The sequence below is a fragment of the Suncus etruscus genome, chromosome 2, assembly GCF_024139225.1.
Source record: "Suncus etruscus isolate mSunEtr1 chromosome 2, mSunEtr1.pri.cur, whole genome shotgun sequence".
Taxonomy (NCBI): Eukaryota; Metazoa; Chordata; class Mammalia; order Eulipotyphla; family Soricidae; genus Suncus; species Suncus etruscus.
In genome coordinates, this window is record NC_064849.1 from 99,814,508 (window position 1) to 99,837,072 (window position 22,565).

The 22,565-nt window shown below is 42.5% G+C and overlaps 1 protein-coding gene across 1 annotated transcript in view; it reads left to right on the plus strand.

The window, feature by feature from the left end:
* The window catches only part of GOLPH3 (golgi phosphoprotein 3), a 57,219-nt gene that overhangs the window by 28,737 nt on the left and 5,917 nt on the right, over positions 1–22,565 (plus strand). The window contains exons 2-3 of the mRNA XM_049767698.1: positions 9,050–9,181; positions 17,349–17,463. Of these exons, the coding sequence (XP_049623655.1) occupies positions 9,050–9,181; positions 17,349–17,463 (247 nt within the window). The remainder of the gene's footprint in view (positions 1–9,049; positions 9,182–17,348; positions 17,464–22,565) is intronic.

Consider the following 22,565-nt stretch of genomic DNA (forward strand, 5'->3'; position numbering starts at 1 on the left):
CCTGCACTGCTGTGAGGTCCCCCCAAAATAAAAATAAAAACAAGGGCTGGAAAGATGATTTCATGCTGGAGCATGTGTATGCACTCAAGGACACTGTCATGGCAGTTCAGGGAGGTCCCGACTCTGCAGACTTGATTATTTTATTTAGAGTTCAGGACTTTTTTGTTGTTGTTGTTTTGTTTGTTTTTTTGGGCCACACCCATTTGACGCTCAGGTTAAAAATCCCAAGCCCTGGCTTGGGAGGGGCCATATGGGGTGCTGGGGGATTGGTCCTAGTCTAGTGCTTGCAAGGCAGATGTCTTATCTCTAGCACCACCTCTCCGCCCAGAGTAGCTGAGCAAAAACAAAGACAATATTCTGCTTTCCTTTTACATTCTGAATGCAAAACAAACAAAACCTCCAACTATTTATAGGAAAAAATGGTTTTGTACATGGGAAGAAACTATTCAAAACTTAGGGAAATGGGGACCGGAGTGGTGGCGCAGGCAGTAGGGTGTTTGCCTTACACAGGACCTTGGTTTGCTCCCCCAGCGTCCCATATGGTCTCCCAAGCCAGGGGAGATTTCTGAGCACATAGCCAGGAGTAACCCCTAAGCATCACCGGGTGTGGCCCAAAAACCAAACCAAACCAAAGAAAAGCAAAGCAAAAACAAAAACAAAAAAACACTCTTATGGAAATGGGTTAGTAGCTCTATCACTCATCTCTTTAAAAAGTTTTATATGAGGGGCTGGAGCAGAGGTAAGACATCTGCCTTGCAAGTGCTAGCCTAGACCATGGTTCGATCCCCCAACGTCCCATCTAGTCCCATAAGCCAGGAGTGATTTCTGAGTGCATAGCCAGGAATAACCCCTGAGCGACACCGGGTGTGGCCCAAAAACCAAAAAATAAGTTTTATATGAATATCCAGTCAAAACCAACAAGATTCTTCCTTGAAATGTTCTTTATACGATTTCTAAGTAGACCATAGGGCTGTATATTGTCTTGGAGTGTCCTCAGTAAAAACCCTGATTTTTTTTAAACAGAAGAAGGAAAAAAATGAGGAATAGAAGAAACTTCAGGTTTTATCTTTCCTCATGGTTTGTGATTTCTGCTTCCTTAGAAGCCTTCTTGCTCTTTCTCCAGTACTAAATTCACCTGGCCTCCTCTGCCACCACCTTGCTGCCAGAGTCACAGTGGGAAACCATTTCACCCTGCTGCCTGACCCAGGCCATACTAACTTTATTTCCATTAAATCCCCCATCTTCCCTGTCCACCTTGCAGTTTGTCGCCTCCTTACTGTTGAAATCTACAAAACCAAATCCTTTGGAGGAGCCACACTCTGACCTGTAACAATTCATGTCCCAACTTAACTGGTTTAAAATGTTTGTCAGTGAATTAAACTAGAAAAACTAAAAGAAAAGACAAAATATGATGCAGGATCATGTTGACTAAAAATCTGCCTTCCAAAGTTACCTGAGATGAATTAAAGGAAGTTTTTGAAGAGACTGTGGACCTGAGATTAAACAGCAAGGAGGATGGGAGGAGTAAAGGGGATGCTTACATTGAGTTTAAAACAAGCAGAGGCGAAGAAGACTTTAGAAGAAAAGCAGGGAACAGAGTCAGATGGACGATCTTTTCCCTGTTGTACACTGGAGAGAAAAGTCAAAATCTGGAAACACTGGGGCTGGAGAGATAGCACAGTGGTGTTTGCCTTGCAGGCAGCCGACCCAGGACTTAAGGTGGTTGGTTCAAATCCCGGCGTCCCGTGCCTGCCAGGAGCTATTTCTGAGCAGATAACCAGGAGTAACCCCATCTGGTATATTACTTTTCCCCCATGTGTTTTATGTGTTTTTTTTTTAAAGATGTCTTCAAATTCCACAAGGGGTTTCTTCCCCTTTTACAACTGTATTTATTTTAAAGTAATTTTTAGAGGACTAGTTTTAGTAGGAATCAATTCCTGTTTGTCTGAAAACCTCTCTCTCTCTCTCTCTCTCTCTCTCTCCCCTCTCCCTCTCCTTCTCCCTTTCCTTCTCCCCCCCCTCTCTCTCCCCCCCTCTCTTCCTCTCCTTCTCCCTTTCCTTCTCCCCCCTTCTCTCTCCCTCTCTCTCTCCCTCTCTCTCTTCCCTCTCTCCCTCCTCTCTTCTCTCTCTCTCCTCCTTCCCTATCCCCCTCCTTCTCTCTCTCATTACTCCTAGTGCTGGTGGTGCTTGGGGGAATCATGTGGGATGTGGAGTTCTCTTTTTTTTTTTTTTTTTATTTAAACACCTTGATTACATACATGATTGTGTTTGGGTTTCAGTCATAAAAGGAACACCACCCATCACCAGTGCAACATTCCCATCACCCATGTCCCAAATCTCCCTCCTCCCCACCCGACCCCTGCCTGTACTCTAAACAGGCTCTGCATTTCCCTCATACATTCTCAATATTAGGACAGTTCAAAATGTAGTTATTTCTCTAACTAAACTCATCATTCTTTGTGGTGAGCTTCCTGAGGTGAGCTGGAACTTCCAGCTCTTTTCTCTTTTGTGTCTGAAATTTATTATTGCAAGAATGTCTTTCATTTTTCTTAAAACCCATGGATGAGTGAGACCATTCTGCGTTTTTCTCTCTCTCTCTCTGACTTATTTCACTCAGCATAATAGATTCTGTGTACATCCATGTATAGGAAAATTTCATGACTTCATCTCTCCTGACAGCTGCATAATATTCCATTGTGTATATGTACCACAGTTTCTTTAGCCATTCGTCTGTTGAAGGGCATCTTGGTTGTTTCCAGAGTCTTGCTATGGTAAATAGTGCTGCAATGAATATAGGTGTAAGGAAGGGATTTTTGTATTGTATTTTTGTGTTCTTAGGGTATATTCCTAAGAGTGGTATAGCTGGATCGTATGGGAGCTCGATTTCCAGTTTTTGGAGGAATCTCCATATTGCTTTCCATAAAGGTTGAACTAGACAGCATTCCCACCAGCAGTGGATAAGGGTTCCTTTCTCTCCACATCCCCGCCAGCACTGTTTGTTCTCATTCTTTGTGATGTGTGCCATTCTCTGTGGTGTGAGGTGGTATCTCATTGTTGTTTTGATTTGCATCTCCCTGATGATTAGTGATGTGGAGCATTTCTTCATGTGTCTTTTGGCCATTTGTATTTCTTCTTTGTCAAAGTGTCTGTTCATTTCTTCTCCCCATTTTTTGATGGGATTAGATGTTTTTTTCTTGTAAATTTCTGTCAGTGCCTTGTATATTTTAGAGATTAGCCCCTTATCTGATGGGTATTGGGTGAATAGTTTCTCCCACTCAGTGGGTGGCTCTTGTATCCTGGGCACTATTTCCTTTGAGGTGCAGAAGCTTCTCAACTTAATATATTCCCATCTGTTAATCTCTGTTTTCACTTGCTTGGAGAGTGCAGTTTCCTCCTTGAAGATGCCTGTAGTCTCAATGTCCTGGAGAGTTTTGCCTATGTGTTGTTCTATATATCTTATGGTTTGGGGTCGGATATCGAGGTCTTTAATCCATTTGGATTTTACCTTCGTACATGATGTTAGCTGGGGGTCTAAGTTTAATTTTTTGCAAGTGGCTAGCCAGTTGTGCCAACACCACTTGTTGAAGAGGCTTTCTTTGCTCCATTTAGGATTTCCTGCTCCTTTATCAAAAATTAGGTGATTGTATGTCTGGGGAACATTTTCTGAGTATTCAAGCCTATTCCACTGATCTGAGGGTCTGTCCTTATTCCAATACCATGCTGTTTTGATAACTATTGCTTTGTAGTAAAGTTTAAAGTTGGGGAAAGTAATTCCTCCCATATTCTTTTTCCCAATGACTGCTTTAGCTATTCTAGGGTGTTTATTGTTCCAATCAAATTTCAAAAGTGCCTGATCCACTTCTTTGAAGAATGTCATGGGTATCTTTAGAGGGATAGCGTTGAATCTGTATAATGCCTTGGGGAGTATTGCCATTTTGATGATGTTAATCCTGCCAATCCATGAGCAGGGTATGTGTTTCCATTTCCGCGTGTCCTCTCTTATTTCTTGGAGCAGAGTTTTATAGTTTTCTTTGTATAGGTCCTTCACATGTTTAGTCAAGTTGATTCCAAGATATTTGAGTTTGTGTGGCACTATTGTGAATGGGGTTGTTTTCTTAATGTCCATTTCTTCCTTATTACTATTGGTGTATAGAAAGGCCATTGATTTTTGTGTGTTAATTGTGTGTGCCACCTTGCTATATGAGTCTATTGTTTCTAGAAGCTTTTTGGTAGAGTCTTTAGGGTTTTCTAAGTAGAGCATCATGTCATCTGCAAACAGTGAGAGCTTGACTTCTTCCTTTCCTATCTGGATTCCCTTGATATCTTTTTCTTGCCTAATCACTATAGCAAGTACTTTCAGTGCTATGTTGAATAGGAGTGGTGAGAGAGGACAGCCTTGTCTTGTGCCAGAATTTAGAGGGAAGGCTTTTAGTTTTTCTCCATTGAGGATAATATTTGCCACTGGCTTGTGGTAGATGGCCTTAACTATATTGAGAAAGGTTCCTTCCATTCCCATCTTGCTGAGAGTTTTGATGAAGAATGGGTGTTGGACCTTATCAAATGCTTTCTCTGCATCTATTGATATGATCATGTGGTTTTTATTTTTCTTGTTATTGATGTTGTGTATTATGTTGATAGACTTACGGATGCTAAACCATCCTTGCATTCCTGGGATGAAACCTACTTGATCGTAGTGGATGATCTTCTTTTTTTTTTTTTTTTTTTTTGGTTTTTGGGCCACACCCGGTGACGCTCAGAAGTCGCTCCTGGCTTGGGGGACCATATGGGACACCGGGGGATCGAACCGCGGTCCGTCCTAGGCTAGCGCAGGCAAGGCAGGCACCTTACCTTTAGCGCCACCACCCGGCCCCCGTGGATGATCTTCTTAATGAGGTATTGAATCCTATTTGCCAGGATTTTGTTGAGGATCTTTGCATCTGCATTCATCAGCGATATTGGTCTGTAATTTTCTTTTTTCGTAGCATCTCTGTCTGGTTTAGGTATCAGGGTGATGTTGGCTTCATAAAAGCTATTTGGGAGTGTTTCCACTTGTTCAATTTCATGAAAGAGTCTTGCCAGGATTGGTAGTAGTTCCTCTTGGAAAGTTTGATAGAATTCATTAGTGAATCCATCTGGGCCTGGGCTTTTGTTTTTGGGCAGACTTTTGATTACCATTTTTATTTCATCAATGGTGATGGGGGTGTTTAGATATGCTACATCCTCTTCTTTCAACCGTGGAAGATTATAAGAGTCCACGAATTTATCCATTTCTTCCAGGTTCTCATTTTTAGTGGCATAGAGTTTTTCAAAGTAGTTTCTGATTACCCTTTGAATCTCTGTCATATCAGTAGTGATCTCTCCTTTTTCATTCCTAATACGAGTTATCAAGTTTCTCTCTCTCTTTCTTTGTTAGGTTTGCCAGTGGTCTATCAATCTTGTTTATTTTTTCAAAGAACCAACTTCTGCTTTCGTTGATCTTTTGGACTGTTTTTTGGGTTTCCATTTCGTTGATTTCTGCTGTCAGCTTTGTTATTTCCTTCTGTCTTCCTATTTTTGGGTCCTTTTGTTGAGTACTTTCTAGTTCTATTAGCTGTGTCATTAAGCTACTCAGGTAAGCTCCTTTTTCCTTCCTGATGTGTTGCTTGCAAAGCTATAAATTTTCCTCTCAGTACTGCTTTTGCTGTGTCCCATAAGTTCTGATAGTTTGTGTCTTTATTGTCATTTGTTTCCAGGAACCTTTTGATTTCCTCCTTGATTTCATCTCGGACCCACTGGTTATTGAGTATGAGGTTGTTTAACTTCCAGATGTTAAAGTTTTTCTTCTGAGTCCCTTTGGAATTCACAAATAATTTCAGAGCCTTGTGGTCAGCGAAGGTAGTCTGCAAAATTTCTATCCTCTTGATCTTATGGAGGTATGTCTTATGTGCCAGCATGTAGTCTATCCTGGAGAATGTCCCATGTACATTGGAGAAGAATGTGTATCCAGGTTTCTGGGGATGGAGTGTCCTATATATATCCACTAGGCCTCTTTCTTCCATTTCTCTCCTCAGGTCTAGTATATTCTTGTTGGGTTTCAGTCTGGTTGACCTATCCAGTGTTGACAAAGCAGTGTTGAGGTCCCCCACAATTATTGTGTTGTTATTGATATTGTTTTTCAGATTTGTCAACAGTTGTTTTAAATATTTTGCTGGCCCCTCATTTGGTGCATATATGTTTAGGAGAGTTATTTCTTCCTGCTCTACATACCCCTTGATTAATATAAAATGTCCATCTTTGTCCCTTACAACCTTCCTGAGTATAAAGTTTGCATTATCTGATATTAGTATGGCCACTCCAGCTTTTTTATGGGTGTTGTTTGCTTGGATAATTTTTCTCCAGCCTTTTATTTTGAGTCTATGTTTGTTCTGACTATTCAGGTGCGTTTCTTGTAGGCAGCAGAAGGTTGGATTGAGTTTTTTGATCCATTTAGCCACTCTGTGTCTCTTGACTGGTGCATTTAGTCCATTGACGTTGAAAGAAAGAATTGTCCTGGGATTTAATGCCATCTTTATATCGAAATTTGGTGTGTCTTTTGGTTAGTCTTGTTTTAAATTAGGTCTTTCAGTTTTTCTCTTAAGACTGGTTTTGAGTCTATAAAGTTTCTGAGCTGTTTTTTGTCTGTGAAACCATGTATTCTTCCGTCAAACCGGAAAGTGAGTTTTGCTGGGTACAGTATTCTAGGTGAAGCATTCATTTCATTCAGTCTTGTCACAATATCCCACCACTGCTTTCTGGCATTGAGTGTTTCTGGTGACAGGTCTGCTGTAAATCTCAAGGATGCTTGCTTGAATGTAATTTCCCCTTTTGATCTTGCTGTTTTCAGAATTCTGTCTCTGTGGGATTTGTCATTGTGGCTAGGATGTGTCTTGGGGTGGTTTTTCTTGGGTCTCTTTTGGTTGGTACTCTTCGAGCATGCAGGATTTGATCACATATATTCTTTAGCTCTGGAAGTTTCTCTTTAATGATGTTCTTGACCGTTGATTCTTCCTGGAAATTTTCTTCCTGGGTCTCTGGGACTCCAATGATTCTTAGGTTGTTTCTGTTGATCTTATCATAGACTTCTATTTTCATCTGTTCCCATTCTTTGACTAATTTTTCCATTGTCTGTTCATTTGCTTTAAGTTTTTTTTTCCAATCTCTCCTGCTGTATGGAATTGTTATGTATCTCATCTTCCACAGCACCAAGTCTATTCTCAGCTTCTGATACCCTGTCCCAGAGCTTATCCATTTTGTCATTCACTTCGTTTACTGATTTTTTCAGGCCTGTTAGTTGACATGTTATTTCAGTTTGGAGTTTTGTGATTTCTGTCTTCATATTTTCTTGATTATTATTAGTGCTCTGTTCCACTCTATCCATGGTTTTTTTGAGGTCTTTGAGCATCTTTTATATTGCTACTGTAAAGTCCTTATCTGAGAGGTTGATTAGTTGGTTGGTCATTAACTGGTCATCAGAATTGTCATCTTCATTCTCTATGTCTGATGCTGGCCTGCGTTGTTTCCCCATTGTCACACTTGTATTGTGGGTTTTTCTACGTGTTGTGGTGGTATTCATTGGTTATATGATGCAGGCAGCACACTTCTCTGGCTCCGCCCTTTCTGGATGGGCCGGCTTGCCTCCAAGGTAGGGGAGTCCTCTGTGGATGAAGCCTCACACAGGATCAAATCTTAGGCCCGAGCATGCAGCAGAGAAGACAGTCTGGAGAGAAGTTCTTGCTTCTGTGATCCAACACAGTTCTTAGTGTGTTTTTTTTTCTTCTTGTGATGGTGTTATTTTTTTAGAAAGAGCACACGGCTGCGTAGCGAAGTGGCGCTAAGTGCCTTCTGGAGCCTCTTTTCAGCCCACTCTCAAGAGGTTCACGCAACAGGATGGTAGAGAGACACACACAGGCAGCACTCACAGTTTTTCACAGTCGGGCCCCACTGGACAGGTGTAGTAGCTTCAGAATGCTGTATTTTTGGGGTCGCTTCCCAGGACTCTGAGGAGAGTTGCTGGGTAGCTTCAGTTTTTGGGGGGTTTGCTTCCCAGGGCTCTGAGGTGAGCTTCCAGAGTTCAGGAAAGACAGAGAAGAGTAGGACAGGGCTCCCTTCAGGTCCTCAGTTTCCTCAGAAGAAGCACAGCCGGGTGGAGACTCTGCAAGTAGAGCAATCAGCACTCTGCCTGGAAACCCCCACATGCAGCCATTTCTTACTCACTCACTGGCTCGCTGGCTAGCTTCCGAAAGTAGTTTTTTTGGAGTTCGCTTCCCAGGGCTCTGAGGAGAGCTTCCAGAGTTCAGGAAAGATAGGGAAGAGTAGGACAGGCCTCCCTTCAGGTCCTCAGTTTCCTCAGAAGAAGCACAGCCTGGTGGAGATTCTGCAGGTAGAGCAATCAGCACTCTGCCTGGAAACCCCCACATGCAGCCATTTCTTACTCACTCACTGGCTCGCTGGGTAGCTTCTGAATGTAGTTTCTTTGGGGTTCGCTTCCCAGGGCTCTGAGGAGAGCTTCCAGAGTTCAGGAAAGACAGGGAAGAGTAGGACAGGGCTCCCTTCAGGTCCTCAGTTTCCTCAGAAGGAGCACAGCCGGGTGGAGACTCTGCAGGTAGAGCAATCAGCACTCTGCCTGGAAACCCCCACATCCAGCCATTTCTTACTCACTCCGGGATGTGGAGTTCTAACCCAGCTTGACTATATGCAAAGCAAAATTCCTACCCACTATACTTCACTCTGGCCCCTGAAAAACTTTTTATTCAATCTTCAAATCTGGTTATAATCTAGTTGGGTAGAGTGTTGGTTGACAGTCTATTTTTATTCAGTACTTCATTTCTCTCATGCCATATTCTATCCTGTTGAGTCTCTATGGAACTATTTATTGATAATCTAGAGGGCTCCCTGAAATTGTATCCCCCATCTCCCGTAAATATAGTAGTGTAACTACATAAACATGAAAGGTTAGTCTCCAAAAATAAATTTGGTTAGAAAATAATTCTGGTGTTGGCTCCTAATTAACTGTTTGTTTTTTTTTTAATAGGGTTACACATCATTTTGGAATGACTGTATATCATCTGGATTACGTGGCTGTATGTTAATTGAATTAGCATTGAGAGGAAGGTTACAACTAGAGGCTTGTGGAATGAGACGTAAAAGTCTATTAACAAGAAAGGTAAGTGGGTGTTGTTTTTTAGAGAATTTGTGCTGACAAATGTTTCTGCTTATAGCATTAAAAATTAAGGAGAGGGAGCTGGAGAGAGCATGGAGGTAAGGCGTTTGCCTTGCATGCAGAAGGTCGGTGGTTCGAATCCCATATGGTCCCCCGAGCCAGCCAGGAGTGATGTCTGGGCATAGAGCCAGGAGTAACCCCTGAGCACTCCTGGGTGTGACCCAAAAATCAAAAAAAAAAAAAAAAAAAAAAAAGAAGGCAAACGCCTTACCTCGATGCTATCTCTCCAGCCCCAAATTGTGTTTTTTGAGGTGATAGAACCAACCTCCCTCCCTCCCTCCCTCCCTCCCTCCCTCCCTCCCTCCCTCCCTCCCTCCCTCCCTCCCTCCCTCCCTTCCTTCCTTCCCTTTCTTCCCAGGTTAGCCATGTGCAAGGCAAGTACCCTACTTATACTATTGGACAGGTTCTTTGTTTTCTTCTTAAATACTGTCCTAATGAATTAGAATTGTTTTAGAGGGTCTGGAGAGATAGCACAGCGGCGTTTGCCTTGCAAACAGCCGATCCAAGACCAAAGGTGGTTGGTTCAAATCCCCGTGTCCCATATGGTCCCCCGTGCCTGCCAGTAGCTATTTCTTTTTTTTTTTTTTTTTTTTTGTGGTTTTTGGGTCACACCCGGCAGTGCTCAGGAGTTTTTCCTGGCTCCGTGCTCAGAAATTTTTCCTGGCAGGCACGGGGTACCATATGGGACGCTGGGATTTGAACCGATGACCTTCTGCATGAAAGGTAAACGCCTTACCTCCATGCTATCTCTCCAGCCCCCGTTTTTCTTTTTTTTTTTCTTTTTTTTTATTTCTGAGCAGACAGCCAGGAGTAACCCCTGAGCACTGCTGAGTGTGGCCCAAAAACCAAAAAAAAAAAAAAAAAAAAAAAAAAGAATACTTTTAGATTAGGGCTGAACACTTTTTGATCAATAAAACTATAGAGAGTAATAATTCTGTAGAAAAGAAATCCACTAATCCTGAACATTACATGTATATTATATTCATATATAGAACATTCATGTAATATTGAATATAGTATATTAGAAAATATTCCTCATGGTGTTTTTTTGGGGGGGGGTGCCATACCCAAACGCTCAGGGGTTACCCTGGCTATGCGCTCAGAAATCTCTCCAGACTTGGGGGGGACCATATGGGACTCCAGAGGATTGAACTGCAGTTTGTCCTAGGCTAGTGCTTGCAAGGCAGACGCCTTACCAGCGCCACCTCACCAACCCCTGTAATGCTATACTTTATTATGGCAGGGAACGGAAAGGGTACCAGGAATCTAATCTGTGTCCTATGTGCTATGCATGGATTGTGCCCTAGGCCCTAAACTTTTTCTCCAGCCATGTTTATCATTTAGTTTGTTTAGGTCTCACATTTAGTGCTTTTATCTGTTTTTCTCTTGACTCTGACCCTGGAATTCTGTGATGACCAGGAGAGGCATACTTCTTTTTTCTGGGTAGCTGACAGGTTTTATGGGAAAAAAAAAAAAAAAGCAAATATGATATAATTTGCTCACTTAGAAATAGCTTTAGGGGCCGGGAAGGTGGCGCTAGAGGTAAGGTGTCTACCTTGCAAGCGCTAGCGTAGGCCGGACCGAGGTTCGATCCCCCGGTGTCCCATATGGTCCCCCCAAGCCAGGGGCGATCTCTGAGCGCATAGCCAGGAGTAACCCCTGAGCGTCAAATGGGTGTGGCCCAAAAACCAAAAAAAAAAAAGAAAAAGAAATAGCTTTAAATAATATATAGTAGTCATAAGACCAAACTAGATGGAAAGCCATAATAGCAGTCATCTTGCCTCTGTGCCCCTTGCCTGTCCTGACCCAATGAGGTGAGGATACCCACTTCTTGTCCTGGTTGCTAGGTATGTCTAATTCAGTACCATAAACTTGGTGGCTGAAAACCACAAATGATGATGCCCCCGAAGTCTCTGGGCAAGTGCTGTTCTCTTGCCTTTCAGTGGCTCATGGCTCCAGGCTTCCATTGACTTCTGGCCTTGTCTCTCTCTAACTCTTCTGCTTCATCTTCTTTGTGTTCCTTATAAGGAAGTTTTTATTGCATGTAGGTCCACTCAGATAATCCAGGTTTGTCTCACCTTACTCTAATTTAAACTGATTTATTCAAAAACTGGTTTTGTCAAGATCTGGAGACTAGGGCCCGGAGAGATAGCACAGCGGTGTTTGCCTTGCAAGCAGCCGATCCAGGACCAAAGGTGGTTGGTTTGAATCCCGGTGTCCCATATGGTCCCCGTGCCTGCCAGGAGCTATTTCTGAGCAGACAGCCAGGAGTAACCCCTGAGCACCGCTGGGTGTGGCCCAAAAACAAAAAAAAAAAAAAAAAAAAAAAAAAAAAAAAAGATCTGGAGACTAGGTTCTGGAGGTTGGGGCATGGTACTACTTTATTTATTTTTGGTTGGGATCCAAACACTTCTTTTTGTCAGGAGATGCCACTCCTGACCTTGCTCTGAGTTAGGGGATCAACTTGAGGTTCCCCCACGCAAAATGTGTGCTCCAGTCCTTTGAATCATCTCCTCTGATCTACTTTTTTGAAGGGGAGGAGCTCACTTGATACAACTAAGGACTTCTTTTGGCACTGGCCACCATATTTCTAAATAAGCTTGTTCTGTCTTGATCAATATGTTATGTAATATGATATATAATGTAATATAATACAGTAAAATATAATATATAATCTATTGATATACTAATTTGAAACACTGCTTACTTCCTAGAAGAATAAGTTAATATTGTTCTTGACTCAGCCCCCAATATTTTGAATATCATTTGTTTGTAAAATAGCAATGATCATTCTATATAATACAACTCTGTTAATACTTGTTTTCTGCATAGTAAAGTGATTTTTCCTTCTGAGTTTTTGTTATTTTTGACTTAGTATTCTTTTTTTGTTTGTTTGTTTGTTTGTTTTTTTTTTGGCCACACCCGGCTTTGCTCAGGGGTTCCTCCTGGCTCTCTGCTCAGAAATAGCTCCTGGCAGGCCCGGGGGACCATATGAGACACCGGGATTCGAACCAACTACCTTTGGTGCTGGATTGGCTGCTTGCAAGGCAAACGCTGCTGTGCTATCTCTCTGGGCCCTGACTTAGTATTCTTTTTTTTTTTTTTTTTTTTTTTTTTTTTTTTTGGTTTTTGGGCCACACCCGGCAGTGCTCAGGAGTTACTCCTGACTGCTCAGAAATAGCTCCTGGCAGCCACGGGGGACCATATGGGACACCGGGATTCGAACCAACAACCCTTAGGTCCTGGATTGGCTGCTTGCAAGGCAAAAGCCACTGTGCTATCTCTCCGGGCCCTGACTTAGTATTCTTAAAAAGTTTTTTTTTTTTTTTTTGTAGCTGTCTTTTTTCTTACATTTGCTTTATAAGAGAAAATTGGCATTTAAGTTTTTGTTTTGGGGGCCACACCTAGTGAAGCTCAGGTGTTACTTCTGACTCTGTGTTTAGAAAGTATTCCTGTTGGTATTGGGGAACCATATGGGATGCTAATGATTGAACCAGGATTGAACCATACAGGATTCTAAGGATTGAACCATTGAGATATTGTTCTGGACTCCACCTGCTTTTTAAATTAAAAAACATAATAAAATAGGGCCCGGAGAGATAGCACAGTGGCGTTTGCCTTGCAAGCAGCCGATCCAGCACCAAAGGTGGTTGGTTCGAATCCCGGTGTCCCATATGGTCCCCTGTGCTTGCCAGGAGCTATTTCTGAGCAGAGAGCCAGGAATAACCCCTGAGCACCGCTGGGTGTGGCCCAAAAACCAAAAAAAAAAAAAAAAAAAAAAATCCTAGATATATATGATAAGTCTTCTAAAAACGTGTTCCAGGAGCTGGAGCGGTGGTGCAAGTGGTAAGGCGTCTGCTTTGCACACACTAACCTAGGATAGACAGCGGTTCGATCCCCAGGCATTTCATATGGTCCCCAAGCCAGGAGTGATTTCTGAGCACATAGCTAGGAATAACCCCTGAGCATCACTGGGTATGGTTCAAAAACAAACAAACAAAAAAGTGTGTTCCAGGGGCTAGAGAGATAGCACAGTGGTAAGGCATTTGCCTTGCGTGGTGTACTCGGGATGGATCTGGGTTAGATTTCTGGCATCCCATATGGTCCCCCAAGCCTACCAGGAGTAACCCCTGAGCACTACCAGATGTGACCCAGAAATTTAAAGAAAAAAAATCAAAACTTGTGTTCCAGTCTAAAGTATTTCTACTTTGTTTCTAAGAGCTTCCTGTCACATATTTGCTTGTTATTTGGTTCTAATACATTCATTTATCCTTGTGAGAAGGAACTATTTTGTGTCTTTCTGTGCTGAAAATGGCTTGCTTGTGTTTCTTCTTCTTCTTCTTTTTTTTTGGACAAGTTTGACTTAAAGTAAAGCATTATTTTAAACTTCTTTTGACAGAATATTGAGGGCATTTCTCAAAGTGTCTTCGTACAGTGGTTTCAGGGTTGAGGACCAAGGCTGTTCTGTAGTCGCGAAGAACTGAACTTGGCGCTGGCAGGCACTTGCTGTCAGTTCTTGTGTCCTCTTGATTTTTTATTCTATTTAACATCTGTTTGTTTCGGGCCCGGAGAGATGTCACAGCGGTGTTTGCCTTGCAAGCAGCCGATCCAGGACCAAAGGTGGTTGGTTCGAATCCCGGAGTCCCATATGGTCCCCCGTGCTTGCCAGGAGCTATTTTTGAGCAGACAGCCAGGAGTAACCCCTGAGCATTGCCGGGTGTGGCCCAAAAACAAAACAAAAAAAAATTTGTTTTGTTCTCTGGGAGCATTTGAGTTCTTTTCATCTTTGTTGTGCTGAAAATATACATCATGCTTTAATGGCGGTCTTCTAAAATTTATTATGTGTGGGTACTTTGGCTGCAGGGAAGTAAGTTTTAGGGTTAGAAACTGTTCTTCCCTGTGTTCTAGAATTCTAGTATAAAGTTAGATAAAACATTCTGGTGTTTTTATTTATTTATTTATTTATTTATTTATTTATTTATTTATTTATTTATTTATTTATTTATTTATTTTAGTTTTTGGGCCACACCCGGTAACGCTCAGGGGTTACTCCTGGCTATGTGCTCAGAAGTTGCTCCTGGCTTGGGGGACCATATGGGATGCCGGGGGATCGAACCTCGGTCCGTCCAAGGTTAGCGCAGGCAAGGCAGGCACCTTACCTCCAGCGCCACCGCCCGGCCCCTTTATTTATTTTTGAATTTGATTCCCACTGTTAGTGACACACAAGATATTTTTTCTCTTGACCCTTGCCTTTTTACTTCAGGCAGGATTTTCCCCCCCTCCTTAATTATGATTTTTGATTTCTCAGAGCATTCTTGATTTTTGAATCGTAAGACTTAAAATTACTAAATTAAAATTTTTTAAAATTTTAAGGACCGGAGAGATAGCATGGAGGTAAGGCCTTTCATGCAGAAGGATGGTGGTTTGAATCCCAGCATCCCATATGGTCCCCCGAGCCTGCTAGGAGCGATTTCTGAGTGTAGAGCCAGGAGTAACCCCTGAGCACTGTTGGGTGTGACCCCAAACCCCCCCCAAAATTTTTTTTACATTTGTTTTGAATCACATGAAATAATTAAAGGTTTCTCATTATTGAGTTTTAGTTATACAGTGTCCAATACCCATCCCTTCACCAGCACACATTTCCTGTTACCAAAATCTCCATTTTGTTTCCCACCATTCCCCTGCCTCTATAGTGAACATTTTTCTTCTCTCTGTTTCTCTCGCTGTGTCTGTCTGTCTGTCTGTCTGTCTGTCTGTCTGTCTGTCTGTCTGTCTCTTCTCGTAACTGTAGGAGTACCATGCATATTACTTTACTTCTTTTCAGCACCCAGTTCTTGTCCAAAGTGATCAGTTCCAACTATCATTGTCAGCTCAGAAATCGATCCTGGCAGGCTCAGTGGACCTTATGGGATATCAGGATTCGAACCACTGTCCTTCTGCATGTAAGGCTAATGTCCTACTTTCACGCTATCTCTCCGGCCCCTCTTTTATCCAAGTTTTTGGTTTTTGTTTTTGTTTCTGAGTCACACATGGTGGCGTTTAGGGATTACTATGGGCTTGGTGACTAGCAATTGCTCTTGGAGGTGAGGTGCTCAGGGTTGGAATCCTGGGCCCGCTCTCATGCAGAGAATTGCATTCTGCTTCTTATGAACTCTCCTCTTGGATGTTGCAGGGATTGAAATTTGTTGTGTAGCTGAGACCTGTAATGAAACCTAAGGTAGAGCATTTTCTTCTCTGGATGCCATCTCTGTTATTTTGACTCTTGGGCTGAAGATGAAAGCATTTACCCTGCATCTAGCCAGCGCTGGTTGAATCCCTAGCACTGCACAGTGGCCTCTGAGTGCTGCCAGGTGTGGTCCAACTCCCCACCTTACCCCTCAGGAAATTCTTTTTGTTTTGTTTCTGGTTTTGGGAGTGCTCAGGAAGTTACCCCTGGCTTGGTGCCTGTTGAGAGTTGTTCCTGAAGATACTTGTGGGTGACCACGTGCCAGGAATCGAACCTAGGACCTCACATATGTGAGGTAAATGCTCTGTCACTGAGCCTTTTGTTTGCTTTTGTTTTGGGGCCACCTGATGATGCTAAGGAAGTTCCCCCTGGCTCTGCACTCAGGAATTACTCTTGGTAATGCTCAGTGACCATTTGGGATGTCAGTGATCAAACCTGAGCTGGCATGTGCAGAACAAATGCCCTCCCCACAGTACTATCTCACCAGCCATGGATTGTAATTGTAATAAAATCTCTTAGTGGGTCCGGGCGGTGGCGCTAAAGGTAAGGTGCCTGCCTTGCCTGCGCTAGCCTTGGACGGACCGCGGTTCGATCCCCCGGCATCCCATATGGTCCCCCAAGCCAGGAGCAACTTCTGAGCACATAGCCAGGAGTAACCCCTGAGTGTTACCGGGTGTGGCCCAAAAACCAAAATAATAATAATAATAATAATAATAATAAAAATAAAAAAATAAAAAATAAAATCTCTTAGTATTTTGGGGGGGGTGCTCACATGTGTGTCGTCCAGTGGTTGGTTACTCCTGGCTCTATGCTCAAAGATTGCTCTTGGCTGGCATGGGACCATATGGGATGCCTGGATTTGAATCACCATCTGTCCTTTGTTGGCAAAGGACGCTGTGCTATCTCTCTGGCCCCAAAATCTATTAATATTTTTAAGGTTGTTGCTAGTTTTCACAGTTTTGGAAAGACCTTTCTTAAACTTATTTCATGTTTAAAATTTTGAAGGTGAGAACTACTTTTATTTTATGTTTAAATTTTTGGGAGACGGTGTGAAAGGACAACTATGGTTCCAAGGCCATTTCCAATAGTGCTCTGGGGCCACCAGGGCCACATGAGATGCTTAATTTAATCCGGGTTCACTTGAGTCACTTAAAATCTCTTCCTTGGCTCCCATATTTTAGATTTTTATTTTTTATTGTTGTTTAAGTTTTTGGAACTCAAGTTTTAAATATTTTCACTTATTTTATTAGGAAGTTGTTTTAATATTTATGTAGAAATTTGTTTCTCCACCCACATGGAATACCACTTTATATCATACTTTGAGTTATTATGTGTAACTGAATCTGTTTCTGCAACATATACGATATTTAAGAAGTGACTTGCTGGATCAAATGGTTAGTAATTAATAGCATGATAGTGACTTGACTGTTGTAGCATTTTTGCCCTTTAGATTTTTGCATACTAGTTTTATTTTCTTTCTTTTGGACTGGAAGTAGAGGTAGAACTCCCAGGCAGGGCTCAGAAATCCCAAGATCTCTCAGAGCAGGCACCTAACTTGGCTCTGCAGGCCTGACACTTCAGTGCTCAGGCCCAGTGGTCCTGGGGATCAGCAGGGAACCAGCTTGGGACTCTGTGCACACTTGGCCTGTGCCCCTGATGCTTGAGCTATCTCTGGCCTCTCTAGCTTTATTTCCACTAATAATTGGGCTAATTGGGTTCAATTAAATTCAGATTTTCTAATACAGTAAGTTTAAGGTCTGAACTTTGATTCTCCAGGAACCCTTGGAACTTTAATTATAATAACTAATATGAGATTTTTATTTAAAGAGATTGAGCCAGAGAAAAGGAATCAGTAGAGCCTTTCTTTTTGCTTCTTTGTTTTAGGTGATCTGTAAGTCAGATGCTCCAACAGGAGATGTTCTTCTTGATGAAGCTCTGAAGCATGTTAAGGAGACTCAGCCTCCAGAAACGGTCCAGAATTGGATTGAATTACTAAGTGGTAAGCTAGTATATCAACCGAAACCTGATTGTTTCGAAAAATTTTTTTTGTAAAAGTTTAAAATTCTGGGGGCCGGAGAGATAGCATGGAGGTAAGGCGTTTGCCTTTCATGCAGGAGGTCATCGGTTCGAATCCCGGCGCCCCATATGGTCCCCTGTGCCTGCCAGGAGCAATTTCTGAGCCTGGAGCCAGGAATAACCCCTGAGCACTGCCAGGTGTGACCCAAAAACCAAAAAAAAAAAAAAAAAAAAAGTTTAAAATTCTTTTGAGAGCAACTTACATGTAATAACTGAACATTTGGTTATTAAGGTACAGCTAGAAGTTACTAGTCAGCGAAGGGAAAAAGCAGTTGTCTTTAAATTTCATCTCTTGGCCAGAGAGACAGTTCTGGAGATAAGGCATATGCCTTGTATGCGGCCAATCCAGGTTCTATTCCTGGTATCCTGTATGGTCCCTGATCCTGCCAGGAATGAGTGCAGAGCCAGGAGTGACTCTGAGTGATGCCACGGTGTGGTCAACCCCCCTCATCCCTCCAAACAAAACTAAGATTTTATCTCTCTAAGGAAGATTGAACTCATGTTGGATGAAATACATCACTATTCCTTAGTATTCCTTTTTTTTTGTTTTGTTTTTGTTTTTGGGCCACATCCAGCGGTGCTCAGGGGTTACTCCTGGCTATCTGCTCAGAAATAGCTCCTGGCAGGCATGGGGGGACCATATGGGATGCCGGGAGTCAAACCAACCACCTTAGGTCCTAGGTCGGCTGCTTGCAAGGCAAACGCCACTGTGCTATCTCTCCGGCCCCTCCTTAGTATTCCTTTGTCATATTACATCACACTGCAGGGTTAGAGCAATGCTAGGGTAAGGAGTGCAGTGCAGGTAAACTACCTCTGAATCTCAGTAATTTAAGAGTCTGTGTGGGGCCGGAGAGAGAGCATGGAGGTAAGGTGTTTGCCTTGCATGCGGAAGGATGGTGGTTCGAATCCTGGTGTCCCATATGGTCCCCCCCAATGCCTGCCAGGAGCGATTTCCAAGCATAGAGCCAGGAGTAGCCTCTGAGCGCTGCCCGGTGTGACCCAAAAACCAAAAAATTTAAATAAGTAAAAGAGTGTGTGTGTGGGGGAGGGGAATGGGTCCCCTATGTGTGCATGCTCATTCATGCTGTCAAAGTCTACTTCTCTATATGTGTGTATGTGTGTCTGTGGTTCCCTGTGCGTGCATGCTCATTCATGCTGTCAAAGTCTTCTTTGTGTGTATGTCTGTGTGTGTCTGTGTCTGGTCCCCTGTGCGCATGTTCACTTATGTTGTCACTCATAATCTAATTCTTTGTGTGTGTCTGTGTCTCTGTCTCTGTGGTCCCCTGTGCGTGCATACTCATTCATGCTGTCAATCACAGTCTACTTCTTTTTTACCCTGGCAGGCTGCCTAGGCAGCACATAGAGCCGCCACCATCTGGAATGTTCTCGGCTAGCTGGCTCTTCAGTTTCAACTTAGAAATAGCCTTTAGGTCTCATTTGTGAGAGCCAGTTACTTGTCCCCTCCTAGGTAGACAGAAAAGGGCCACTTTATCAGAGGCCAAAGTATTGAACTAATACTAGTTGTATTAGTACTAACTGTACAGTTAAATGTGTCATTTGCATAATTGTCTAATCTGGATTGTGAGCTCTGAAGTACCAGACCTAAGTCACCTTTTTCTTCTAGTATAGAACATAGCTTTCACATATATTTATTGTCATTTTATTTCATGCTTGAACATTGCTATTCAGAGCATTTATTTATTTTTATTTTTGGCTCAGACCTGGTGGTGCTCAGGGGTTACTCCTGGCTCTGCACTCAGAAATCGCTCCTGGCGGGTTCGGGAGACCAGACCCCCTGGCTGGGATTCGAACTACCTGGTCCTGGGTTGGCTGCATGCAAAGCAAACACCCTACTGCTGTGCTATCGCTCTGGCCCTGTTCAGAACATTTATTAAGAACTTTTGATAAAAAGAACTAAATCTAAAGTTAGCAGTTAGAGTGATAGAAATTATTTGATATATAAAAGGTTTTTAATATAGTCAGTTTTATTATGAGATGGTACTTTCAGTAAAAGATTATGAATTTTTCATGTTATGTTACCAATATCGTGCAGGGACAGAGCAATAGTACAGTGTGGGTACGCTTGCTTGCCTTGCACGCAGCTGACCTGAGTTTGATCCCCTTTATCTATCTTATATGATACCCTAAGTCCTCCAGGTGTGTTTCCTGAGTGCAGATCCAGTAGTACACCTGAGTGACCCCCCCCTAATAAAAGGGCAAAAACAAAATAGTGAGACATAGGGGCTAGGAGATAGTATGGTTCTTAGGGTACTTGCTTATTGTAAGCATATACCTAACCTGGATTTGATTTCTGGAGTCACTTGATCACCCAAGCATTGCTAAATGTTACCCTAAAGACCAGGAAAAGGTAGGTCCCCAGACAAGATGGTTGGTTGGCCAATGCTCCATTGTCTTGGACCTTGGGAGCACTGCTTTGGAGCCCGTGTGGGATTTATATGCACATTCTGAACTGATGGGTCCTGATAGGTACTTTACATGGGCCAGGCATTGTTCTCAGCTTGCCCTTCAAGGGCTGGTGCTTGTGATGGTGTGCAGTGCGGGGTCTGAACTGTAAGGCTGGTTCTTTGCACTGACTCACACCCTGGCATGCTCTTCCTTTTGATCAGGAGCATAACTTCTGCATGTGGCTATTTCCTGTGCTAAAGTATACTTTAACAAATTTATTTTTGACACGCTTGTAAATTTGCTGACAGTTCTTTTTCTTGAGTATCATCTTAAATCTTCCTTAAAATTTCTTCTGCAGTGTCTTCTAAAAATTACTCTTCCTATTTGATATTTGGTTAATATAAATGATACAGACAGACTTCACTTTACTTATTACATACTGTGGCTGTAGGTGACAAGCCACTGGCCATATTACAGAGATTTGAGTTTTTATATTTTAAATATAGAAATGTAATTTTCTTAGATAAAAGTAGAAGTTTTGGTGGAGAGATAGCTCAGGCTGAAGCTGAATGCATTAAGTATGCCTGGATTCAACCCTTGGTAATACACGATTTCCTGAGGACTGAGCCAGGAATATAGCCACAGCATTGTTGGGTATAGCCCTGAAACAAAAAATAAGCAAACAGACTAAAAGTTAAACTGCGAATTTATAATTCCCTTGTATGTACACTGACCGATGTCACTAGCCTAAAGTCTTTGGGTTGTGCTCCTGTTGTATGGAAACATTGTCTGATTATGACCTCCAATAGTGCAGAGTAGAATTTGTGGTTATGGACTGGAGCGATAGTACATGGGGTAATAGTAGACTTGTATGTGGCCAACCTGGGTGCGATCCCTAGTACTCCATATTGTCCCCTGAGCCCTACTAGGAGTAATTCTGGAGTGTTGAGCCAGGAGAAAACCCTGAGTACTGCCGAATCTGACCCAGAAATCAATGAAGGAAAAAGTGGAATTTGTGGTTCAGTTCAAAACTGACCAAAGAGAAGAGTTTCTGAAAATTGTGTGTTACTTTGGCATGTAAGACATAATGTTGAAATTTTCCTGTGGATGTAGTGGGTCTCTGTGTAATTGATAGACTTTGGTGCTGCTTAGGAAACAAATGTTTTCAGGTACCCTGTCCATCGGCAAGGTTCTCTACCTTTATACATTGGAGCTTCGGTCTAGTAGTGTATCTGTATTCACTAATGTAAATTAGTATGGCATGCTAGAAAGCTAAATCTACATTTGAAAATGACTGCAGTTTCTGAATTTATCTATGGATGAATGTAACTTCACTCTTCATGAAGTTGAAGGGCTGTAGTGCCTGGCTATGGCTTATGACACTTTAGTTGAATTTTCTTGACATACAGAAAAAAAAGTGCTTCCAGGCTAAAATGACCTGAACATTGTTTGGGGAAGAGTTGTATATTTCTAAAAATCTGATAATAAATTTGTTTAACAGTGTGAAATTGGGGCCGGAGAGATAGCACAGCTGTAGGGCCTTTGCCTTGCACACAGTCGATCCAGGACAGTGGGTCGAATCCTGGCATCGCATATTGTCCTCCATGCCTACCTGCCAAGAGCAGTTTCTGAGTTCAGAGCCAGGAGTAAGCCCTGAGCGCGCTGCATGTGACCCCAAAACAAAGACAACAACAACAAAAACCCACCACTATGAAATTGCAGTAGTTCAGAACAAAGAATGAATTCCTTGCTCTGTTTTAGTAGTTGGAGAGATAAGTAGATCTTTGATGGGGAAGAGATTGAGAAGGAAGGATTTAGGCTTAGTGGTATTAGAGGGAGCAGTAGAGGTGGTTGCTGTGTCTCACCTGCCTTATTCTGGACTTGCAACTCTTTCAGACTGTACTAGACTGTTGAGCAGTAAGATTCATGCGTAGGTGATAAGATTTATATGTACATATAGTAAAAAATGAGATATATATCTTTTTTTTTGTTTGTTTGTTTTTGGTTTTTGGCTATACCCGGTGACGCTCAGGGGTTACTTCTGGCTGTGTGCTCAGAAATCACTCCTGCCTTGGGGGACCATATGGGATGCCGGGGGATCGAACAGTGGTCCGCCTAGGCTAGTGCAGGCAAGGCAGACGCCTTACCACTTGTGCTGCTCTGGCCCCAGAAATAAGATATATAGGGCCAGAGAGCTAGCATGAAGGTAGGGCATTTGCCTTGCATACAGGACAGTAGTTTGAACCCCAGCATCCGATATGGTCCCTCGAGCCTGCCAGGAGCGATTTCTGAGCGTAGAGCCAAGAGTAACCCGTGAGCGCTGTCAGATGTGACCCAAAAAACAAAAACAAACAAAAATGATATATATATATAATATATATATATATATTATATGTATATAAGAGAAATAAGAAAATAAGAGAAAAACAAACGGATGCGGAGATAGTTCAGACAGTAGAGCACATGACAAGTTCATGGTCTCAGCTGAATCGTGGCACTCTGTGTGTTGGCTGCATTGTCCCCACTGCCAGATTCCACCAAGCCCAAGCTGCTTGCGATCTCCTAATCCAGCACAGCAGTGGTGGCTGCACCACGTATAAGTGACACAGGTCAATCTGG